The sequence below is a fragment of the Typha latifolia genome, chromosome 4 (assembly GCF_019914945.1).
Source record: "Typha latifolia isolate L0001 chromosome 4, TyphaL0001v2, whole genome shotgun sequence".
NCBI lineage: Eukaryota > Viridiplantae > Streptophyta > Magnoliopsida > Poales > Typhaceae > Typha > Typha latifolia.
Genome location: NC_133089.1, coordinates 6,919,670 through 6,939,772, shown reverse-complemented (window position 1 = coordinate 6,939,772; position 20,103 = coordinate 6,919,670). Strand labels below are relative to the sequence as shown.

Genomic DNA, 20,103 nt, shown 5'->3' with positions numbered 1-20,103 from the left:
TATAGTACCTCTAACTAATGATGTGTCTATATAAACTTGTATTAAATTGCAGTCACCATACTCATTGTATTTCTCCTTAAGTAGCACTACTGACCTTTCAGACAGGTTTTGATACACTCTGATTCTCTGAACCTACCTTCATAATCCAAAAATAACCAATTTAGTATCTTAACATTGTTCCCTATCTTTGGACCACCAGACGTGACACCTCCCAACCAATGCTTACAGATGCAAGGTCGTCAAAAACAATTTCAGATACACCGAAGACGGATTTATCTGCCTGATTCACAATCAAAAGATTAGTAACAATTTGGTGTCACATATTATGTTTCAATTTGCTCTTATAATAAGTGTCACACTTGAAGTTGGCAAACAATGACCATGGAGTTCTGAAGCACACATTAAATGTCCCGTGTTAGTAGTATCTTTGTTTGTCTTTTTGTGCATGCATTATCATTGTGATCCTTTTAGTATAGCTTCACTAAGGGGTGAATTTGAAACCGCCCATTGGCTGGCCAATTCAATGACGTCGGCTTATACATGCATCGATTGAGTCCATATCCAGTGATGCAATATTTTCAGCTGGTTAGATTGTATTAGATTATGTTGATTCATTGACCCTTTGCTGAGTTCGGGCAAATCATAGGAATTCGCAACATATCACAGAATTTATAAAATCAAACTTTATTTTTTCTAAATAAACTTCCTAATTATAAATAATAATCTATAGATGGCAATATGGCATTAATACTACATTTAATGTTTCAAAGATAAACAAACTAATATTAAGCATAATATTATATATCAGTATATAACTAATCAAATAGAAAAAATTGTATTGCACCTTATATGTGTTATATACATATTTAACTATATGCTAAGTAATATGATATCTACATTATTGAGCATTAACATCTTAAGTCTATATTATTTCCTATTCTATTTTCAGTATTTTGAAAACTATAATATCTACAATTGTAAAACTATCACTATATAATTGTATCTAAAGTCTTCAACAAAAAAAAAAGAAGGCATATCTTAACATTCATGTAATCTGCCCTTATTTACCAACAATAAAGACAAAAGGCATAGAAGAAAATAGATCAAACAGACCTTAATATAGGTCGAAATTTAGCAACTTTATTTCCTCTTCTCTTTTCTTCCTTAAAGTTACTTCTAGACCTTGTCCTATACAATAAAGGTACGTCTTCCATTTAATTAAGAGCTTACTACAACTGAGGTAAGCCTTTGGTAGCTACTATTTTATTAGTTATAGGGATCTTTTTCTTCCATTTAGCTCCATTTTGGCTTCTTTGTGCAACTTTGTAAGTGTTAAATTTCCACTTTTTGTCAAGTCATGCTGCAGAAATATATTTTACCCCGTTAGACTTATACCCAAAATTATTTTATCCTCTTATACTAAAAAGCATTTCAAACCGGTCTCCATACTTATGACTAAAGTGAGACCATTAAAATTTTCATCCAACTTAATTAAACGTAAAAAAATTACCATAAGACTTCTAGCTCACCTCACTTCAGCTCCTTTATTCTCTAAACCACCACCTTACTCGCTGTGGAAACCACTCGGCCACTCTCTCTCCTCCTCCACCATACTCCTCTCTTTAGTGGAAGGAAGGAGGAAAGTGGTGATGAGGAGAATCGAGGGAATTGAGAAAGAAGAGAGGTTTTTTTTTATTGTTGTTTTTAGGGTAAGAAAGAAGATGAGAATATTTTGGTCCATAAAATATAGAAAATTAAAGGAAAAATTAATTATGGAAACCATTTGGGTAGGTTCAATTAAACCCTCATTCACTTATGAAATCGGAATAGGCTTATTTGAGAATAAACCTTCTTATTATGATATAATAACTAAACAACTTATCTTATTTTGATACAATAATTCATCATTCTCTCTCATCTTATTTCATACAACTTTTAAAAAATAATTTGATAATAACTCATAATTACTATTTTACTCCTAAAGTAGATAATACTTAATTACACATCACCTCAGCTATAGTTGAGATTCCCTCTCTCCTTTATCTCCTCTTAAATACTAGTCATCTTAGCTACAGTTTAGATTTTCTCTCTCTTCTATCTTTTCTTTTAAGTATTGGTTATCTGACCTAGATTCCATCTTTTTTTACTAGTAAATTCTGCAAAAATAAAATTAAAAAAATTAAGTCTGCACTTTTTTCCCACAATGCAGGCTTATAACTCCGCATTATCCTGTAATGTTCTTAATTTCTTGTAATGCATGATTATTTTACATAGAGTGCTGAGTTATTTTCCCACAGTACAAGCTTATAATCTCGTATTACCCCACAGTGTCTCTATACATAGAATGCAGGCTTATTTCCCCACATTACTCTATAGTATCTTTTTATTTCTCCTGTGCATAGTTATTTTATATAGAGTGTGGGTTATTCCCACAATGCAGGCTTATAACCCCACATTACATCGTAGTGCCTCTTTATTTCCACTAGTGTATAATTATTTTGCATAGAGTGTTGAGTTATTTACCTGCAGTGCGGGCTTATAATCCGCATTACCCTACAGTGCATGGTTATTTTCTCATAGTGTAGATATATAGAGTATCTTAAGTCGACAATTATAATAAAAAATAATATTATTTTAAAAAAGTACTATTTACTACTACTACTTTAACATACAAAGGTATTTTTGTCATTTAGTTTAAAACATCACAAATTTCCAATTCATTATTCTTTAATATTTTAATATCAACTTTGTCACATCAAATATAATTATTACTCCTTATACTAGTATTAAACTAAACATTAGAATAGCTTATATTAGATTAGCTCTCTTATTCTGGTAATAAAAAATAAAATAGTAATACCTATTCTAGCCTTATTTCACAAGTGAACACAGCCTAAGTTGGATGAAAATTTAACAATCTCAGTATAATTATAAATATAGTGACTCGTCTGAAACTTTGTTTTAGTACAGGAGAAAATTAATTTTGAGCATAAGTACATAAAAGTAAAACATATTTAACTCATAAGATTATTTTTCCACACTTGTCTCATTAAACTTGTCCAAATAATCTCAAATTATTTGATTACTCAAGCTTTTAAGATGCTACCCTTGGCATCACATCTTTCTCATTTCTGTTTTGCTTTTGATATCAGATTTGTAGCATGATAGGTCAGTTGTCATGCTTTGCTGTTTTCCTTTTTGGGTTTTGTTACTTTTTTACTTGTTCCATGATTCCAGAAAATTCAATAAATATAATTACTACTAAAAATCTTCATCTGACTTCTCTTTTCCTGAAAATTGTAAACCATCTTGTTACCACACTAGCAAAGTTATTTCTAGCTAGATAATTGGGAAAGCAAATGAAAGTAGAGCAATACAATGCCTAAAAAACACTTTTACTGATAACAGATAGGCCAGGAGATTTGTAGGGATCTTTTAATGGTCTTCTTTTCCCTAAGAAATATAGGGAAATGCACTGAGATCAAGAAAATAGTATATTTGAGACTGCATGAGTAGAGCATTGAGTGGGGAGTATCTTTACTTCCATGTTAGACTACCTTGGAAATGTTATTGGATGTTCCTAGTTTCCTAAATGCTCACTTCTTGGAACTTAGAAGAACTAATATAGAGCGACTGAGGGCTGGGAGACAAGCGTTTTTTTTTTTTATTTCTTTATTTTTTTCCAGGGGGATCATAGACTATTGGATGAAAGCATAGATGAGATGTGTCTACTACTTCCATCAATATGCAAAGGAAGATGCATGTTCATTTATGACAAGGCATATCTATTTACATCAACATATATTGACTTAAATAATATATAGAGAAGATACAGATATGGAATTGCATTGAAATAGTTGTACAATGAAAAGTATGACTATAAAGAGATGCTGGAAGATGCATGTTTTTTTGTAAACAGTGCTGGCACCCAACTAAAGTACCTGATAGCAAAATAGATTATCAGATAGCTGGACCAGCATTCTTCATTATGAAGCTCTCTTTTAGAAGCCCTGAAGCTAACATCAGGAGCTCCACCATCTCCAGTCCTGCAGCAGAGAGAGCATCTACTTTGTCGGATTTGGATGACAAATCAGTCGGTTCATATAGACTCTCATATGTAATAACATCAGATGCATCGCCAGACCAACTGACAGGAAGCACGCCGCCAAGAGCTGCCTTCACAAGGCTTGCTTCGGTAGTTATACTGTTCAATGCTTCATATATACTCTCCATTGAATGAGCTGATTTGACATCATCATGTGCCTGATAATGCATATGAAATGCTTTACAAGAAATCAATAACAACTACTTAATAGGTCATGTTGTTAAAAGGAAAAATATAAGTGAAACCAATAAGAATTAAAACAAATATGAAGATGCTTATGGTTGTAGATGCTAGAGCAGTTCTATGTTATTCGAACAAATACATGAAGCAACAATAATGGCGAAAAAGAGACAGGCTAGGAGTATTTATATTGAATAATTCATTATCATCCATTTAAAAATAAGGAAAGATCTGCATATGCATAGATGGACTTAAAACTTTAAGAGAAGACAGAAGATTTTTTCAGAAGCAAGAATTGAAAGAAACCTTCCCTAACTAAACTTGCTCAACAAGAATCAATTGCAAGCTAGGTTAGGCGAGTATCATCATATGTACAGCTTTCCCTTCAGAAAAGATTGTGCAATATCAGAACTCAGAAGGTGCTTGACTTGAATGGTAGAACTACTTCAATATTTTGTTCAAGGAGCTCTTAAACAGTCAAACACAGTCTAAAACTTTGTTTCTCGACACAGAAAAAGGAAGACCTGAATATAATTAGCAAAAGAAAGACCTTTCCCAAACTATTTGTATTGCTTACAGCTAGGGGTGTAATTCAGCCGAGCTTTGTTCAAGTTTGAATTGAAATCAGTTTGAGCCTAACCCAAAATATCAAGCTTAAATTGATTAGATTCAGATCGAGCCTATTTCAAGTGTGAGCTGCTTGATAAGTAGATTTAAGCTTATTCCAAATCAAACCTTATTCAAGCTCAAATGAAGCTTGACTTGATTGTAGGGGTGTCAAGCTTGTCGAGCAGCTCGGACTCGGCTCGGGCTCGGCTCGACTGGAGCTCGAGTCCGGCTCGGGCTCAGCTCGACTCGGCTCGGTCAGAGCTGAGCCGAGCCCGAGTTGCTAAAAGAGGCTTGAAATCAATATCGAGCCGAGCCTGAGCTGAAGCTGGCTCGCTCAGGCTCGGCTCGATCGGCTCGGTATAAAAGTAAATTATAAAACCATAATCCCCAAATCTAAGTTCTCACCTTCCTTCTCCAAGTCGCCTGCCGCGTCGTCCTCCTCCCGTGACAGTGTTCTCCTCTAAGCTCCGCCTCACCTTCCTTCTCCAAGCCGTCGCCACCGCGTCATCCTCCTCTCGTGGCAGTAGTCTCCTCTAAGCTCCGCCTCACCTTCCTTCTCTAAGCCGCCGCGTCATCCTCTTCCATTGGCCTGCAAGAGGTATCCTCTATCGTCCTCCAATATCTTGTGCCAAAAGATTTCAATTTAATTCCTAAAATTTATCTTTAGGAGAAATTAAATTTAATTCAATTTAATTCCTCCTCCTCAATAGGCTTGTTTCAGACTCGGGCTCGGCTCAGGCTCGGCTCGAGCTGAGGCGAGCCGAGCCTGAGCCCAATAAAGAAGCTCAAAATTAATTTCGAGCCGAGCCTGAGCAGCAGCCAGCTCGCTCAGGTACGGCTCGTTTACACCCCTACTTGATTGTAACTTGAATTGAATCTTGGATGGTCTACAATTAATAAAATTAAATCATGTAAGCAAATTGAAATTTATATATTATTTATAATATATATTAATAAATATAAATCAAGCCTTCTCAAGACAAGCTCGATTGAGCCAGCCTATGCTCCAGCTCAGCTTGAAATAAATTTCGATCTTAATCTAATTGATCAAGCTTGACTGCTTTCAAATAAAACTGATCAAGCTTGACAACCTACCTACTGCTTGACAGCTCTACTAGTTTCAAATTAATTTCGAGCCAGATCTAATTGATCAAACATAACTTGTCATTTTTTTCAAAAACTGATTTAATTGTTCAGTGAAATTTTTTCAAAGTGACTGAATAAATCTGATTTTCAATTTTTGGAATTTGAGACAGAACAGTGCCTTATTGAAATCTAAGGTAGAAACTAGAAACTTGTTGATCAAAGCCGAATCCAGTGACATTGCCAGTTTTTTGACTAGATTTTAGACCACTATAGGTTGAAACTAATCTTTTACGGCCAAAATTTTCATTTGTTTTCTAGTGATAAAAAATGAAACCAACCAAAACTGGAACTCGGGAAATGTTAGAAATATCATTCAAGAAGCAATTTGTTTGACACTTGTACTTCTCCTAACCCTTTTATTCAAATAATATACCTTTGTCCCAAAGAATGTTTATAATCTCACACAAAAAATGTCCCACATGCATCAATCTCATATAAGGGTCTTGCTGTGATTTAGCACTAAAAGTCTAGAAAAGAATAGTGAATTTTACTATAAATTGATTGAGAAGTAGATAGATAGCAGAAAGTGCATTAAGTTAAGGACCAATGATAAAGATCAATACGGCTTCCACGCTCGTGTGCATTGTCTGAAGAAATATCCAAGCCTTCGGATGTGCAACGATGGAAACTTCATATCAAATAGAGGCTATGATACAGGGATTTCATTTATGTTGATCCATTTGATCTTTGTAAGATCTGAATTTGATCTTCGATTGAGTCATTTGGATTCTAGAATGACGGGCCAAGTTGAATTGTTTTGGATTTGGGTTTATTTTGAGTCTACCTGAAGCAAATTAGGTTTATTACTGATTTACTTATAATAAGAAGTATAAGTCAAGGCAAAATAGTCAGGTTGGGAATGAGAATCCCTATTTAGAGGAATTAGCCATACTTGTATGGGATTTTTTTAAATTAAAAATAATAATATCGGCGGAAATTCTTTTCCAAGTTCTTCACATGAAGCATAGCCACAGGGTGTGAATCCCTTTGGACTGAGTCTGGGCTTCTCTCTTTTTCTTGTTCTTCTTTTCTCTTATTTCCGTACCTATATTTTTTTTCTGTTGCTTTTTACTGCTGTTGGATGTTATTTCCTGCACAACCATAGGTCCTCCAGACCTAAACTCACGTCCTATAGTCCAAGAGCCCTACTTCATCTGTGCTGTCTAACCTGTTATACAATCTGCGGTCTAGACCCAATCTACAAACTATGATCTGCAGCATGAAAACTCCCCAAAACCTGGTACCTTTTAGTATAAGGTTTAACCAAACCAACACCATCAAACAGCCCCAACTTGCTTTTAGAACTGATCTCTTTACAGATCTGGGATTAAACCATACCTACATCAGCCACCTAAGAAAAAAGTCAAAGAAATCTTTCTAAAATGTCTATAGGTTAACAATACTTGGTAATATAAGTGATTGGATAGATACCCGCTAAATATTCAATGTGTGGACTTTGAATTGTATCTCAAGGAATTAAGCAGAAATGGATAGTGACTACACCATCACAACTACTCTGAATTTCTTTGGAAACTATTAGTTACTTTACTGTTGTCTTTAATTATTTTATTGCTGAATTTATTTTACTTCATCTCAGAATCATATAATTTGCATCACATAGCTTTAGGTTTCCATCTTAGCATATCATAGCATATTTAATTTGTGAATGCATTTACTTCATACATATTAGGTCCAACTCCTAGGTTGCGCTATATCAACCAAGGACAATTAGGTCTTGTTTGCTTTGAGTTTAGGGACCCCTCTGAACTGGTTCAATAATCAAACATCTTTATATCTTTTTCATATCTAATCAAGTTTACTCTCCAAAAAATTAAAATTAATAAATAAAACTAACTAATCGAGTTCGGAGCTTAGCCTCAAACCAAACAAGGCCAAACCTACGGTACACAACACAAAGTATATATACAAGGGTCACAAATCCTAATAAAAAAGATACAAGATGGTCAACTAAGTTGGAGTTTTTTACCAAAGTATTGCTACAGCATAAATTATTTCCTAAAGTACATCACTATTCAAATTATTTGTTAAACTAGTACAACAATGAAATTGCAATCTTAGACAATGATTTTAGGTGGATTAATTAATTTTCTAATACAGTAAAAATTGTTAGAAAAATCGTTGTCTTAGATAACGAATTTCTTTTCACCATTGTTTTTATATAAAACGCTTTTAGAGAATGTGATTTATAAACTATTATATAATAAATTTGAAATTAAAATTTGAAAGAGCTATGGTCTTTATTTTGCAATTTTAAGCGCAGTTGGTCCAGGAGAATCACTACGTTATTCCATCTTATAGATCTTTTCTATATCTTCACAACAACATTTTATTACCAAAACGAATTAACCCAGCGCAAAGTTACGATAATCTAAACATTTTCTTTATATTTTAGCCTATTAAAAAACTGATTAATTTACTAAGAATTGATATCTGAGACAACAATTTCATTATTGTACTAGTTTTGAAAATAGTTTGAACAGCACACTACTTTGGAAAATATTTTTTTACTATACCAGCACTTTGTTCAAAAACTCAACTAAGTTGTAGTAGATTCAATTGTCAAAGTTATTTGTTCATCTTGTAGTTCTTCACAAGGTCCACAACAATCAACTCTCTGTAAAGATCTTATTATCCGGATCCGCAACTTAAGTTTCACTCTCTCTCTCGATCTCTCTCTCTCTTAGTTTCTCTCTCACTCTCTCTCGGTCTCTTCTCCCTCTGGGCTAGGGCACCCGACGGCGATGATGACGGCGATCGAGAGCAGCAAAGCGGCGACGGCGATCGGCGAGCGACGACGGCGAAGGTGAGTATCTATTTTTTTTCTCTTCTTACGGCACGTGCCGTGCCGTGCCGTGTCGGTCAGTGGTCGGCACGGTCCGTGCCTGTGGTACCGCCATCGTTGGACAAAAATGTAGATCACTAACATGATGTCTTTGTAGTTAATGAAGTAAATTGACTCATAATTATACCAACCTGTAGGGCTAAGACATGCATTTCCTCATGAAACCAACAAAATGTTTGAGAGATAAAGCAAATAGTTTCCCTTATGTCTGACAAGTACAGCATGGATGTCAAACTACTGTACTAAATTATATGCATATGGTAGCAGTGATATTTTCAAATTTTCCAAGAAACGAAAACAAAGGTGAAGAACTAACCTTCAAAAGTAGAATATGTAGTCTATGAACAGAAGAAGTGAGGTGTTCCATGTTTGCTATGCTTTCTTGAAGGGCGGCATTCTCAATTTTTAACCTTTAATAGAGTAAAACAATGAGCAAAATCATCTCCACATCTCAGCATTATCATAAATTGGAGTCAGAATTTACCTCAATAGTACATGCTGGTATAGTAGCTAGGATTTTTCTACGCAGGAATACAAAATTACAAAGAAGTTTGTATTTAACACCCTACATTTTCAAATATTTTCTGTTCACCCAATATGTTTTGAATATTTGTAAATCACCCCGTACGTCTTACAAAATATTTGCATAACACACCTTGGGCTAGCTTTAAACTAAGATGCTCTAGGCAAATGGCGTATAAAAGGAATGATCAATCAAGATCAATATGTTGTCTACTAAAATGTCCTAATCTTCTTCTTCTTTAGCCAAAAGAATGGCACATCAAAAATGTAACCAAGACGCTCACTAGTCGCTACAAAAATCTTTGCCTCACTATTGGTTTGAATCTCCCTCTCTTCTCCAGTATTCAAGAAAGAATAGAAAACCCAAAAGCTAAAATCAAAATAAGGAGGTGGATTTAGCTTAAGGGTATTTTGGTAATATCCTTAGATAGCTAAACTGCGAGTCTAGTTGAGTTCAGTTAATGGATCTAACAATAGAGTATGTTCTACAAATATTTTATAAAATGTAAGGTATGATTTACAAATATAAAAATGTAGTGTGTAAATCACAAATACGTTAAAAGGTACAGTATTAAATACAAAATTTTCTGAATTATATAATTACAACTTTAAAATATACAAACAAATTGTCAAAATTACTAATTACTAGATCTCAGACGCTTCTTGGTCTTACACGTATTTTTAATTTCAAAAGTGGGTCTCCTAATAAATGAAATTTAAAGGCAGTGTGCAATTGCCAAAGGTTCCTTCTTGGGATCTGGAAAACAGTATCTCTTTTTGTAAAAGATTTAACATTTGTCCACCTCAAAATGTGGATTTTCCAATCTCGAGGGGATTGTGGCTAGAAATCTTTTACCAAAAAATTAACATCTTGTATCTCTGTCTCCCCCTCATTATCTCTCGCTCTCTCTCTCCAAGTCAGAATATGGCTAGATATATTTTTAGCAAATAATTAACATAACTTCCACCCTCTCTCTCATATTGTTGCATACTTGCATCACTCCAAAAGCTTCTCCAGTTTATAATGTATTAGATTTATTAGTATTCATCATCCTATGTCATCAAATGAATCTTGAACGAATATAAAACAAATAGAGGAAAAGATTTCAGTGCCATATATGGTAGCAATTAATACAACATATCACTACTAACCTTGCGAGATCTACAGAATATCCATCCGTTCTAATGGTGGGTCTATTCCTTTCAGAGCTTTCCTGCACATCCGTCTCATACTGGCTAAGATCCTTTCTTATCCACCGGTTTAAGTATGTCTTTTTGAAAAGACTCTTCAGTTTCCCTTCTTGCTCATGGGCACCAATGCTTCGGACAGGCTCAACAGCATTGTAATTGCCATATTTCCTAGAAGTTTGCCAAAGGTTAATCTAATTCTTATGCCTATTCAAGCAGCATTAGTTATGCATACAAGCAAATAAAATCCTGAGAGAAGCGACTGCCCCCTAAAGCATAGATATCAGACAAGTAGAAGTGTAGAACATGTAAAACCAGAAGAAGCAAACATACATGACAGAAACTGAAGAATTTGCTAACAGTCTAAAATTGGTCAGTAATCATTGAATCTCTAGTATTCCTTTCGATGCTTACAGCTTTTGCTAATTATCCTCAATCATTGTGACAGACATCAGATACTTTAACCTTTTAGAAGTTCTGATCTTCATGGACCCTAGGTTCCTAATATCTTGTCCATTTAGCAATCTTAGGCATATTACAGATCATTTCCCAATTTACTGAACCAGCAATGTATGGTATCATAGCATTCTTTACAAATTATGGTTAGTCTGATGTTTATTAGTGTTGATCAGTAATATCATGTAGAGTTCTTGTGAAAATAAAAGTAATGTGTCAAAGAGGTATTAATTGAGGGAATTGATAATTAGATGAGCCTCATCTTCTTCCTTTTATTCTATACTTCAAAAGAGCCTTAAAATGAGTTCTACTCTTCAATCTAGATTCTCCTTTTCAGGAGAACCAAATTAAAGGGGAAAAAAACAGATCCAAAAAGCTTGATGGTTTAGTATTTAGGATTAGGGGTCTTAAGGTTTAGGGTTTAGGGTTTAGGGTTTAGGGTTTAGGGTTTAGGCAAGGAGCGAACTCGGGTAAATATGGTCTCCTTGATCCTCACCCGAGTCAATGTATGAGTGGCCACCCAAAAGGGTAATATAACACAGAAAACATATGGAGAGTAGAAATTATCTAAGTCCATGTTTAGCTCCTACCTTTCCTCTAATTTTTTTCCATTATATTTTAGGTCCTCATTCCGTTGCTTCTTAGACTCCCTAAATGCTTCAAGCTATTCTAAGATTAATCTGTCATAGTGAATAGTTAGAATATTTTAATTGCAAAAGTAATAACTGGTGTCATCACCGAGATTCCAAGTATCAAAATCGAGATTGGGATTGGCTATTCAAAAACGATACGTATTGGCCGTATTGGCCATTTGTATCAGTTTGTATTTTAAAATAATTTTTAAATATAGAAAAATTTTAAACTTTTAAATAATAATAAGATATAAATATAAATTATTCATATATAAAATCTAAAAACCAAAAATATATATTATTTTCTCAATCTCTATCTCTCTTTCTACTGCTCACACCTTCTCTCCCTCTCATACAAATAAAAAAAATCTCTCCCTCACTAACTTTCTCTTATCAAACACTCTCTCTCACTCTCACTCTCTTATTAATTTTCTCTCCCAGTAACTTGCCCTCTCTCCAAGTAACTCTCTTATTAACTCTCCCATTGCCTCTCTCTTTCCTACTACCTCTCCCTCTCCCTCACTGACTCCCTTCTCTCGATCTCTCTCTCTCTCTCTGATTCACTCTCCTCTCTCTCTCCTCTCTCTCTCCCCCACTAACTCTCCTCCCTCATCGACTCCTTTTTTCTCTCGATCTCTCCCTCTGCAATTCCCTCCTCTCTCTCTCTCTCGATCTCTCAATCTCTCCCTTTTCGATTCTTCTCCGGCGATGCTTTTTTGACAAGCTCTAACAATATATTTTCTCTCTCACTCCCTCCGATGAGCTTTCTTTATCTCTTACTCTCCTCTCTCTTTCTCTTTTTTTTTTCTTACTCCTCCCTCTCTTTCTCCCTTTCTCTCTCCCGATTTTGGTCTGTTTCAACCAATATGGCCAATCCTAACCTGAGACGAGTCGGGTATCGGTCAATACCAGACCAAGCCCTATGGCCAATCCTGATCCGTTTCAGCCGATCCCACTCAAGATCGGTCAAAACTTGGAACCATGGTCATTATACATCTTTTCTTTATTTGTTAGAATAAAAGTTTTTCTAAATTTTTTGGCACTACATATGTGTCATCTACTTCTTTCTTCAGATTGCATTTCCAAGTTTGCTCATATTTGGGCACTGTGCTTGACAAGCTTTCTTAGTGGGTTAATATCCTTATTATTTAATTAATTGATGTCTAGTCAATAACTGGTTACAGAAGCGCAGAACCAAAGTAAATTCTCTCATCCACATCTTATATGCGACCCTAATAATGGACATACATCAAAAGCAGCAAAGAATAGATAATGCATAGGCCCTTTCACAATTATACCACTTATATAACAGATACTCTTATATCCAATTTCTTATAACACTAGTGAAAGAGATTAATTAGTACACATGAATTTTATGTTATAGTGCCAGAGGGAATACAATTAAATAGTACACATGACTTTTATATTATAGTGCCAGAGGGAATACAATTAATTAGGACACATGAATTTTATGTTATAGTGCCAGAGAGAATACCAAAGAAAAACAATGTCTAATATGTTTTTCTTCAAAACAAAAAAAAGGGATTAAAAAAAAATCATACTCTTGCAACAGTTGATATTCTTGCTTTAGGTTTGCCAATTCAGTAAGAGCTTTTACCTTTTCATCAGTAACCTAATATATAAAAACTGGAATTAGTTGAAACGTTTGAGAGAAGTAAGCAAGCATATTGACTATTAAGCAAAAGAAATATGTAGTTTTACCAAAACAGTCAAAAGCAAAGGTTTCAGATTTCAGATATATTTTTGTATGTGCATGAAAACTTAAAAGTGACTATAGAATCACAACAAACTACTACAAAATAGTATTATAAGCAAGAGAGTACATGTAAAAAAAACAAAAGAAACAAGCCCCAGTGAGAGAAGGATCAAAACTAATAGATAAATCAACAAATGCCATATTGAGCATCTTGGTTCCAGTTAGTAACTCATATTCAAGTTGTAATAACCCAAGTAGAGTTAATAAAAAAATTTAATTATGGGCACGACGCGACCGGCCACACTGTGGCCAGCCTCGTGTGCTTGCATGGTGGGGCGCCACGCGCCCGCGGCCAGCTGGCCGCGGCAGGCCCCGGCGCCGCCACTACTCCTCCTCCACCGCCTTCTCTCTCTCTCTTTAAATCTCTCTCTCTCACTCTCTCTCTCTCTCTGTCTCTCTCTCGGCCACCCTCTCACTCTACTCTCTCTCTATACCGACACCTTCCCTGGAGCCGTCGCCGTTGCCGGTGAGACCTTTCACTCCCCCTCTCTTTCCTTCTCTCTCTTTCTCTCTCTTTCTCTCTCTTTCTCTTTCTTGCCCAAGGTTGGGCTCGTCGGAGCCGAGCCGTCGGCGAGAGGCCGGCCGCTGGCTGGCGAGCAGCGGCCAGGGCCCTCCCCGCCGGCCCGAGTTCGCACCTCCCTCCTCTTTCTTACCTTCTTCTCTTCTCTTCTTCTTCTTCTTCTTCCTTCTTCATTTCTTCTTCTTCCTCAGCTGCTTCTTCTCTTATTGTTTTCTGCAAAGTGCTGGGCTCGGCCTAGCACTGTAGCAGGCCAGTGCTGGGGCCAAGCCCGGACTAGTACTAGTGATCCCTCATTTTTTTGTTAATTTTTATTATTTATTATTTTATTTAGGTATTTCTGTCTTAATTAATACAAATAGATTTAGACATTATTTATTTTAATAATAATACATATTCATCATTATGATTATTGTTAATTATAATTAATTAATGATTAATTAGGTTATAAACTATTACACATAAATATAGGTAATACTGATATTTATTTATTTATTTATTTACTTATATGTATATTAGATTAATAGATAGATTTGTAAATTATAATTATTAGATTTATATTCTAATATTCTTATGATATACATTTTAAGTAATTCTATTAATTTATTATATATTGTTATTTTTGTAACAAATAAAATACTAGGCTTATGTATTTATTTATTATTATATAAAGTAATTTCTAATTAATCAAGATATACTTATAGTTATAGTTAGGTTTTCATTTATATTTATATTTTTATTTTTATCTGTAATTAAAAATCTAGCTAGTTATAAAGATAAGTAGAAATTCTAAAACCTTCTAAATGATCATATATTGCATGAACGGATTTTAATCAGATAAACGGCTAACATCATACTACTTAAATAATTTCATATTCCGACCCCCATGTTCAAGACCCCGTAGACTTAGCTATCGAGGTTTGATCATTGTCGTAGCAACGTGAACGAGTGGTTGTTTGGTATTTGCAGTGGTGGTGAGTAGTCTTATCCCCTAGACGCCTTTCTCAAATTATGATATATTATATCTTATGTACATGTATGTTTTGGCCTCCAGCATTATTATATGATTTTATTTAGAAATAATTTCAGTCAAGCATATTTTATCATGCATTTGATTAGGCTGATCTGAGATATAAGTACATTGGTGATATATAGAGATGATTATACTGTTATGGTTTTATATCGAGATGATTTCCATCATGGTTATGCATGTGATAGACTAACAGAAGTATACACGTGTTAAATTACATGGTTGGAGTCGGCATTACATCATTTTTTTCTCTTGGCTTCTTTACCACCTAAATTCTTGAGTTGCATGATCTATTGCAGTACTGGATATATGCATATGATCTATCATGTATAGAAAATCATAAAAGTACATGTGTATGTGATGTGATATGATATGATGCGATGGCTGGAACGGTATCTGGTCCGGATTGATACTGGGCATACTCTTAGCGTATGGCAGAGTATGGTGATGACTGATGGTTGTACTCTTAGCGTATGACAGGGTACAACTATCATTAGTATACCCTTAGCATATGGCAGGGTATGATTACTTTCTTCTGAGATACCCTTAGCGTATGGCAGCGTATGATTTACCTACAGAGATACTCTTACCGTATGACAGAGTATGCTATGAGCTTGTGACATGGTGTGTATCGAGTTTGGGGCCAGATACCGTAGTCCAGCATGGTGGATGATATTCAGAGTTGAGACAGATGATTGTGATAGTGAGAGAAATATAGATTATATCAGCCTCTGACATATACAATTATCTAGTGATTGACATGCATCATGCATCATCATTGATATAATTAGTATCATTGGATCATAATTGTTATACACGATATGTTGTTATATTCAGGGATGTTATATGGTAATTTCATCATGTGATATACTTTTGGTTGAGGATATAATGTGTTCATTCATGAGAATTGACTTCGTTCATATATGTATGTCATTGAGGATACATATATATACATGCTCATAAATGGCATCATGCTGCTTTCTGATTCATATTATCTAGTACATGATTTACTCTCTATTTGGCATCATTGATTCGGGATAAGGTCTATTCACTGAGCCTTTAGCTCATGACTCTCTTTGTTTTCTCCCTTCCGAAAACCAAGTGAACGAGAGGAGCAGGATACTCCCTTAGGGATCTTGTCGGTAGGTGAAGAGTAGTGTGTGGTTAGTATTATGCGTTAGATGAGTTATCTTATCTGATGTATTAGTAGACATCCTCAAAGTGTGTCTTTATCCTTGTCTTATATTATAGCATGTGACTTTGTACTTGTATAATTATGTATATACACTGTTGTGTATATGTTGTGGTATAAAGCTCTTGATGATGTGTTGTAACCTGTGTGGGGCCCAAGTAGGGTTATCTGTATGCTATTGACAATTAGACTTGAATTATTCTTAGTTTAGATGTTGTGGATGAAATCATGATGTTGCTACAGGTTTAGTTGATTGTCAGTAACTAATTAAATAGTCAGGTGCTATGTACGTGTCGTGTGGACTCATGCCATGCACATGTTTAGAGTTCGGGTGTCACTTGATTACAAGATATGAGATTTTTCCTCAATTGACTATCCTAGGCATGATTCTATCTAATTTAAGATTCAGCATCACGAAAAATAAGGAAATTGTCCTCTTTGATTATTTATTATAGTTGACATTAAGGTGTCAGATTGACTAAGTATATAACATTGTTCCTGAAAAAAGAAGAATATTTGATACATATACTTATTTACAGTCTCAAGTTGCTATAGCCACTTCGACAATTTCGGTCAAGTTGCTATTATTGTGTTTATAATAGGACATGCCAGCCACGGGTTGGCATGATATATATGTGGCAGGTGTCGTGCTGTGTCGAGCCTATGTGCCATCAGCATAATGATTGGTCCCAATATGATTGGAAAGCTATCTTTAAATTTGTTTTAGCGCCTAAAAATAGGTTTGCAGGATAAATTGAAGTCTTCTAGGCTTTTAGCACTGGATATTGCCGTAACACTTGCCAATTTCATATAATTACAATTTTTAATAATATGTGGTTGATAAACAACACACCAGTTAAATTGTAATTTGATGATTTTCCCTGATTCTTTTTATTTATTTTTTCAAATTGTGGCAAATAACTTAAGAAAAAATCTGAACTCTTGCTTCTATTTTGATATTTAAAGTGCAATTTGTATAGATCAAGCACCTAAAGACAAAAAGAGTATTAGAAGAAATGAAATAGACCCCAAATCATGTCCTTTTTAGGTAAGATATGTACAATACCTAGTAAAAAGTGTTGGCATGGGCGGATACGAGAAAGTATTGCAATACTCTACCCGTATAGAATCAGAGCTAGTGGGACAATACTTAATTATTTGTAGGACCCTTACCTCAATACTTTGGTGTCTTGCTTGTTTCTTAATTTCTTTGCAAATTCCCTCCTATTTATATGTTCTTAGCATTTATTATGGGAAAAAAAAAATCTCTACTCTTTCTCATTAATAGCATAAAGCCATAAATTGTACAATCTCTAAATAAGTCAACATATACTAAAGAGTAACTGAGGAAGAAATTTGTCATAGTTTATCAAGAATTCATGTCCAGATACAACTGCAAGTAGTTCACAGTTATATCTCAAAGTAACTAAAGAGCTTCTTCCAGACATATTAGAATAGATACCCAAAAGTAACTGCAACCATGTGTTAAGCACCCAAGGGAAGAACCTCCACAATGCTGGAAAAAGAGACCATAAATTTTATCCAGAGAATAGGAACACCGTGAATACCAATACTTCTAAGCAGAGAAGAGAACAGGTGAACTACCTAATTATCTCTACACAAGATATTCTAGTGCAATATACAAGGTCATTAAAAGCTCCTTTTATAAGATCATGACCACATTTTTCCGAAACCATAAGAAATTTGGGTACATGGGCAAGAGCTTCTAAAGAGATAAAATTAGTCACCTAACTGCATTAATATCAGAATAGATGTCACGACCTGAAATAGGAACCATGACCAGTCATGTATCCCAATAGGTCTGAGATACACGAAGCCTTATCAGTTATTATCTAACTCCATGAATACCAATACTTCTAAGCAGAGAAGAGAACATGTGAACTACCTAAGTATCTCCACACAAGATATTCTAGTGCAATATACAAGGTTGTTAAAAGCTCCTTTAATAAGATCATGACCAAATTTTTCCGAAGCATAAGAAATTTGGCTACATGAGCAAGAGCTTCTAAAGAGACAAAATTTGTCACCAAACTGCATTAATAACATAATAGATGTCACGACCTGAAATAGAAATCATGACCGGTCATGTATCCTAATAGGTTTGAGATATATGAAGCCTTATTAGTTATTATCTAACTCTATAATATAATGAAACTCAAAATTTATTTGATAACTTCAATTCAAAAACTTCCAAAGACATAAAATACTTCAATTAATCAATGTCTTCTAAATATTACTCATGCAACATTTAACTTTTCAATCTGAAACTAAAAACCACAACTATAACTAAAAGTGTAAAGGACGAAATCCTAAGGTGAAAGTAGAGTCCTGATGCCCATGTTTATTCGCCACGACCAGCACCTAAATATTAAAAGAGTTTAATGTGCTAATAACTTTAGCTCAGTGAGTGAATCCACCCAAAGGCTAGACAATCATTCTTTACCTTATATGAGATATTAACCAAAGTTTAATAATTAATAACAATAGCCAATATGCTCATAATATGTAATAAGTATAAACCCCAAAGATGCAGTTAACAAGTTATTATCATACTCTATTTCATAATTCAAACCTTCTCAATCTCAATGATGTCAACTGTCTCACTTTTAAACTTTGCACATGGGTCCATATCAACTAGAAGTCATCTCAAAATATACTCGAGTCTTTTTCTCATAATTAATCCGATTATGACCACCATGAGGTGTCACTATATGATAAACATAGCGAGATATTAGAGTCACCTCATGAAGATTTTTGATCTAGTTCGAAATTATTCTCTAATCGCGTCAAAATCACCCAAACGGATTATGTACTGATCAAGAATAGGCATATCCTTGGACTTCAAGGTAGACTTGAATAACCATAAGGAGATACACGAAGAATATCTAGCATGTCTCTGTTCTTAAAATTCTACCAACCCGAAGCCAATATTTTATTGCACAAAGATCAACATTTTATAAACTAAAATAGTGTACAAAGTAGAGTGTGACACGAAATACAACATAGTATAAAAAAAATGATAATGCATAGAGTATAATACTACAAGAATAATAATACAAAGGAATATAGTATGAAATACAAGATGATAACTATGTGAGTAAATTCACTCACCTAAGGTCCATGTGGAATAGCTCAACTCAATAACTAAGTGAAAACTCTTCACATATGATTTGTTTGGTGTTATTCGCTTAATATGGCGACTCCCTGATGACCGACTCCGACAATGATAGCTCCGACGAGATAAGGATGTAACAAAAATAAATTTAGATAAGAAAGTAGAAGATGACGATCTTCTCTCATCACGGTACTGTGGTGCTGCTACAGTACCATCCCGCCATTGTCTTCCTCTTTCTTTTCTTCTATTTTCCTCTTTCCTCTTTCTTTTCTTTTTCTTTTTCTTCCTTCATTCTATGGATCTCTCTCAAATAAGACTTGACTGCTACAGTACTGACGACTTTATAAATAAAAATATAGGGATTCTAATCTCTTTTCTTAATTAAAGATATATCTAAAATATAATAATTTGATTTAATCCAAATCCTAAAATATAAAGGATAAGAGTAAATCCCTCATTATCTAAACAATTATCTCTAATTATTTATTTATTTATTTCTTGAAATTTTGGCTTGTTATAATAGACATTCTATACTTGGGCATTAGCATGTTTAAGACACACTGACCGATGGATCAAATTTGTGTTCCAAAAGAAAGATTCATATAACAACAGTATTACTTGATATATTGCAGCTCTACAATTGCAGTTCACTTTGCTGAGTACATAACAAAATTGGTCTCAAGGTTACCGTACCCATCAACCTCTAACTAGATCTCATCTGTCACAGGAACCTCAAGTAGGAATATAATA

The 20,103-nt window shown here is 34.5% G+C and overlaps 1 protein-coding gene across 9 annotated transcripts in view; it reads right to left on the bottom strand.

Moving 5' to 3' along the window:
- LOC140787632 (uncharacterized) overlaps positions 1-20,103 on the bottom strand; it is a 44,899-nt gene that overhangs the window by 4,620 nt on the left and 20,176 nt on the right. For 5 of the 9 annotated variants that reach the window (XM_073136657.1, XM_073136653.1, XM_073136659.1 and 2 more), the window contains 4 exons: positions 13,264-13,334; positions 10,578-10,784; positions 9,220-9,313; positions 3,785-4,263 (listed from right to left, as the gene is read on the bottom strand). In XM_073136657.1, coding sequence (XP_072992758.1) covers positions 3,961-4,263; positions 9,220-9,313; positions 10,578-10,784; positions 13,264-13,334 — 675 coding nt within the window. In that variant the 3' untranslated portion in view covers positions 3,785-3,960. Of the gene's footprint in view, positions 1-3,784; positions 4,284-5,347; positions 5,484-9,219; positions 9,314-10,577; positions 10,785-13,263; positions 13,335-20,103 lie in introns of those variants that run through there. The other 4 variants (XM_073136654.1, XM_073136655.1, XM_073136660.1 and 1 more) reach the window with 3 other exon arrangements.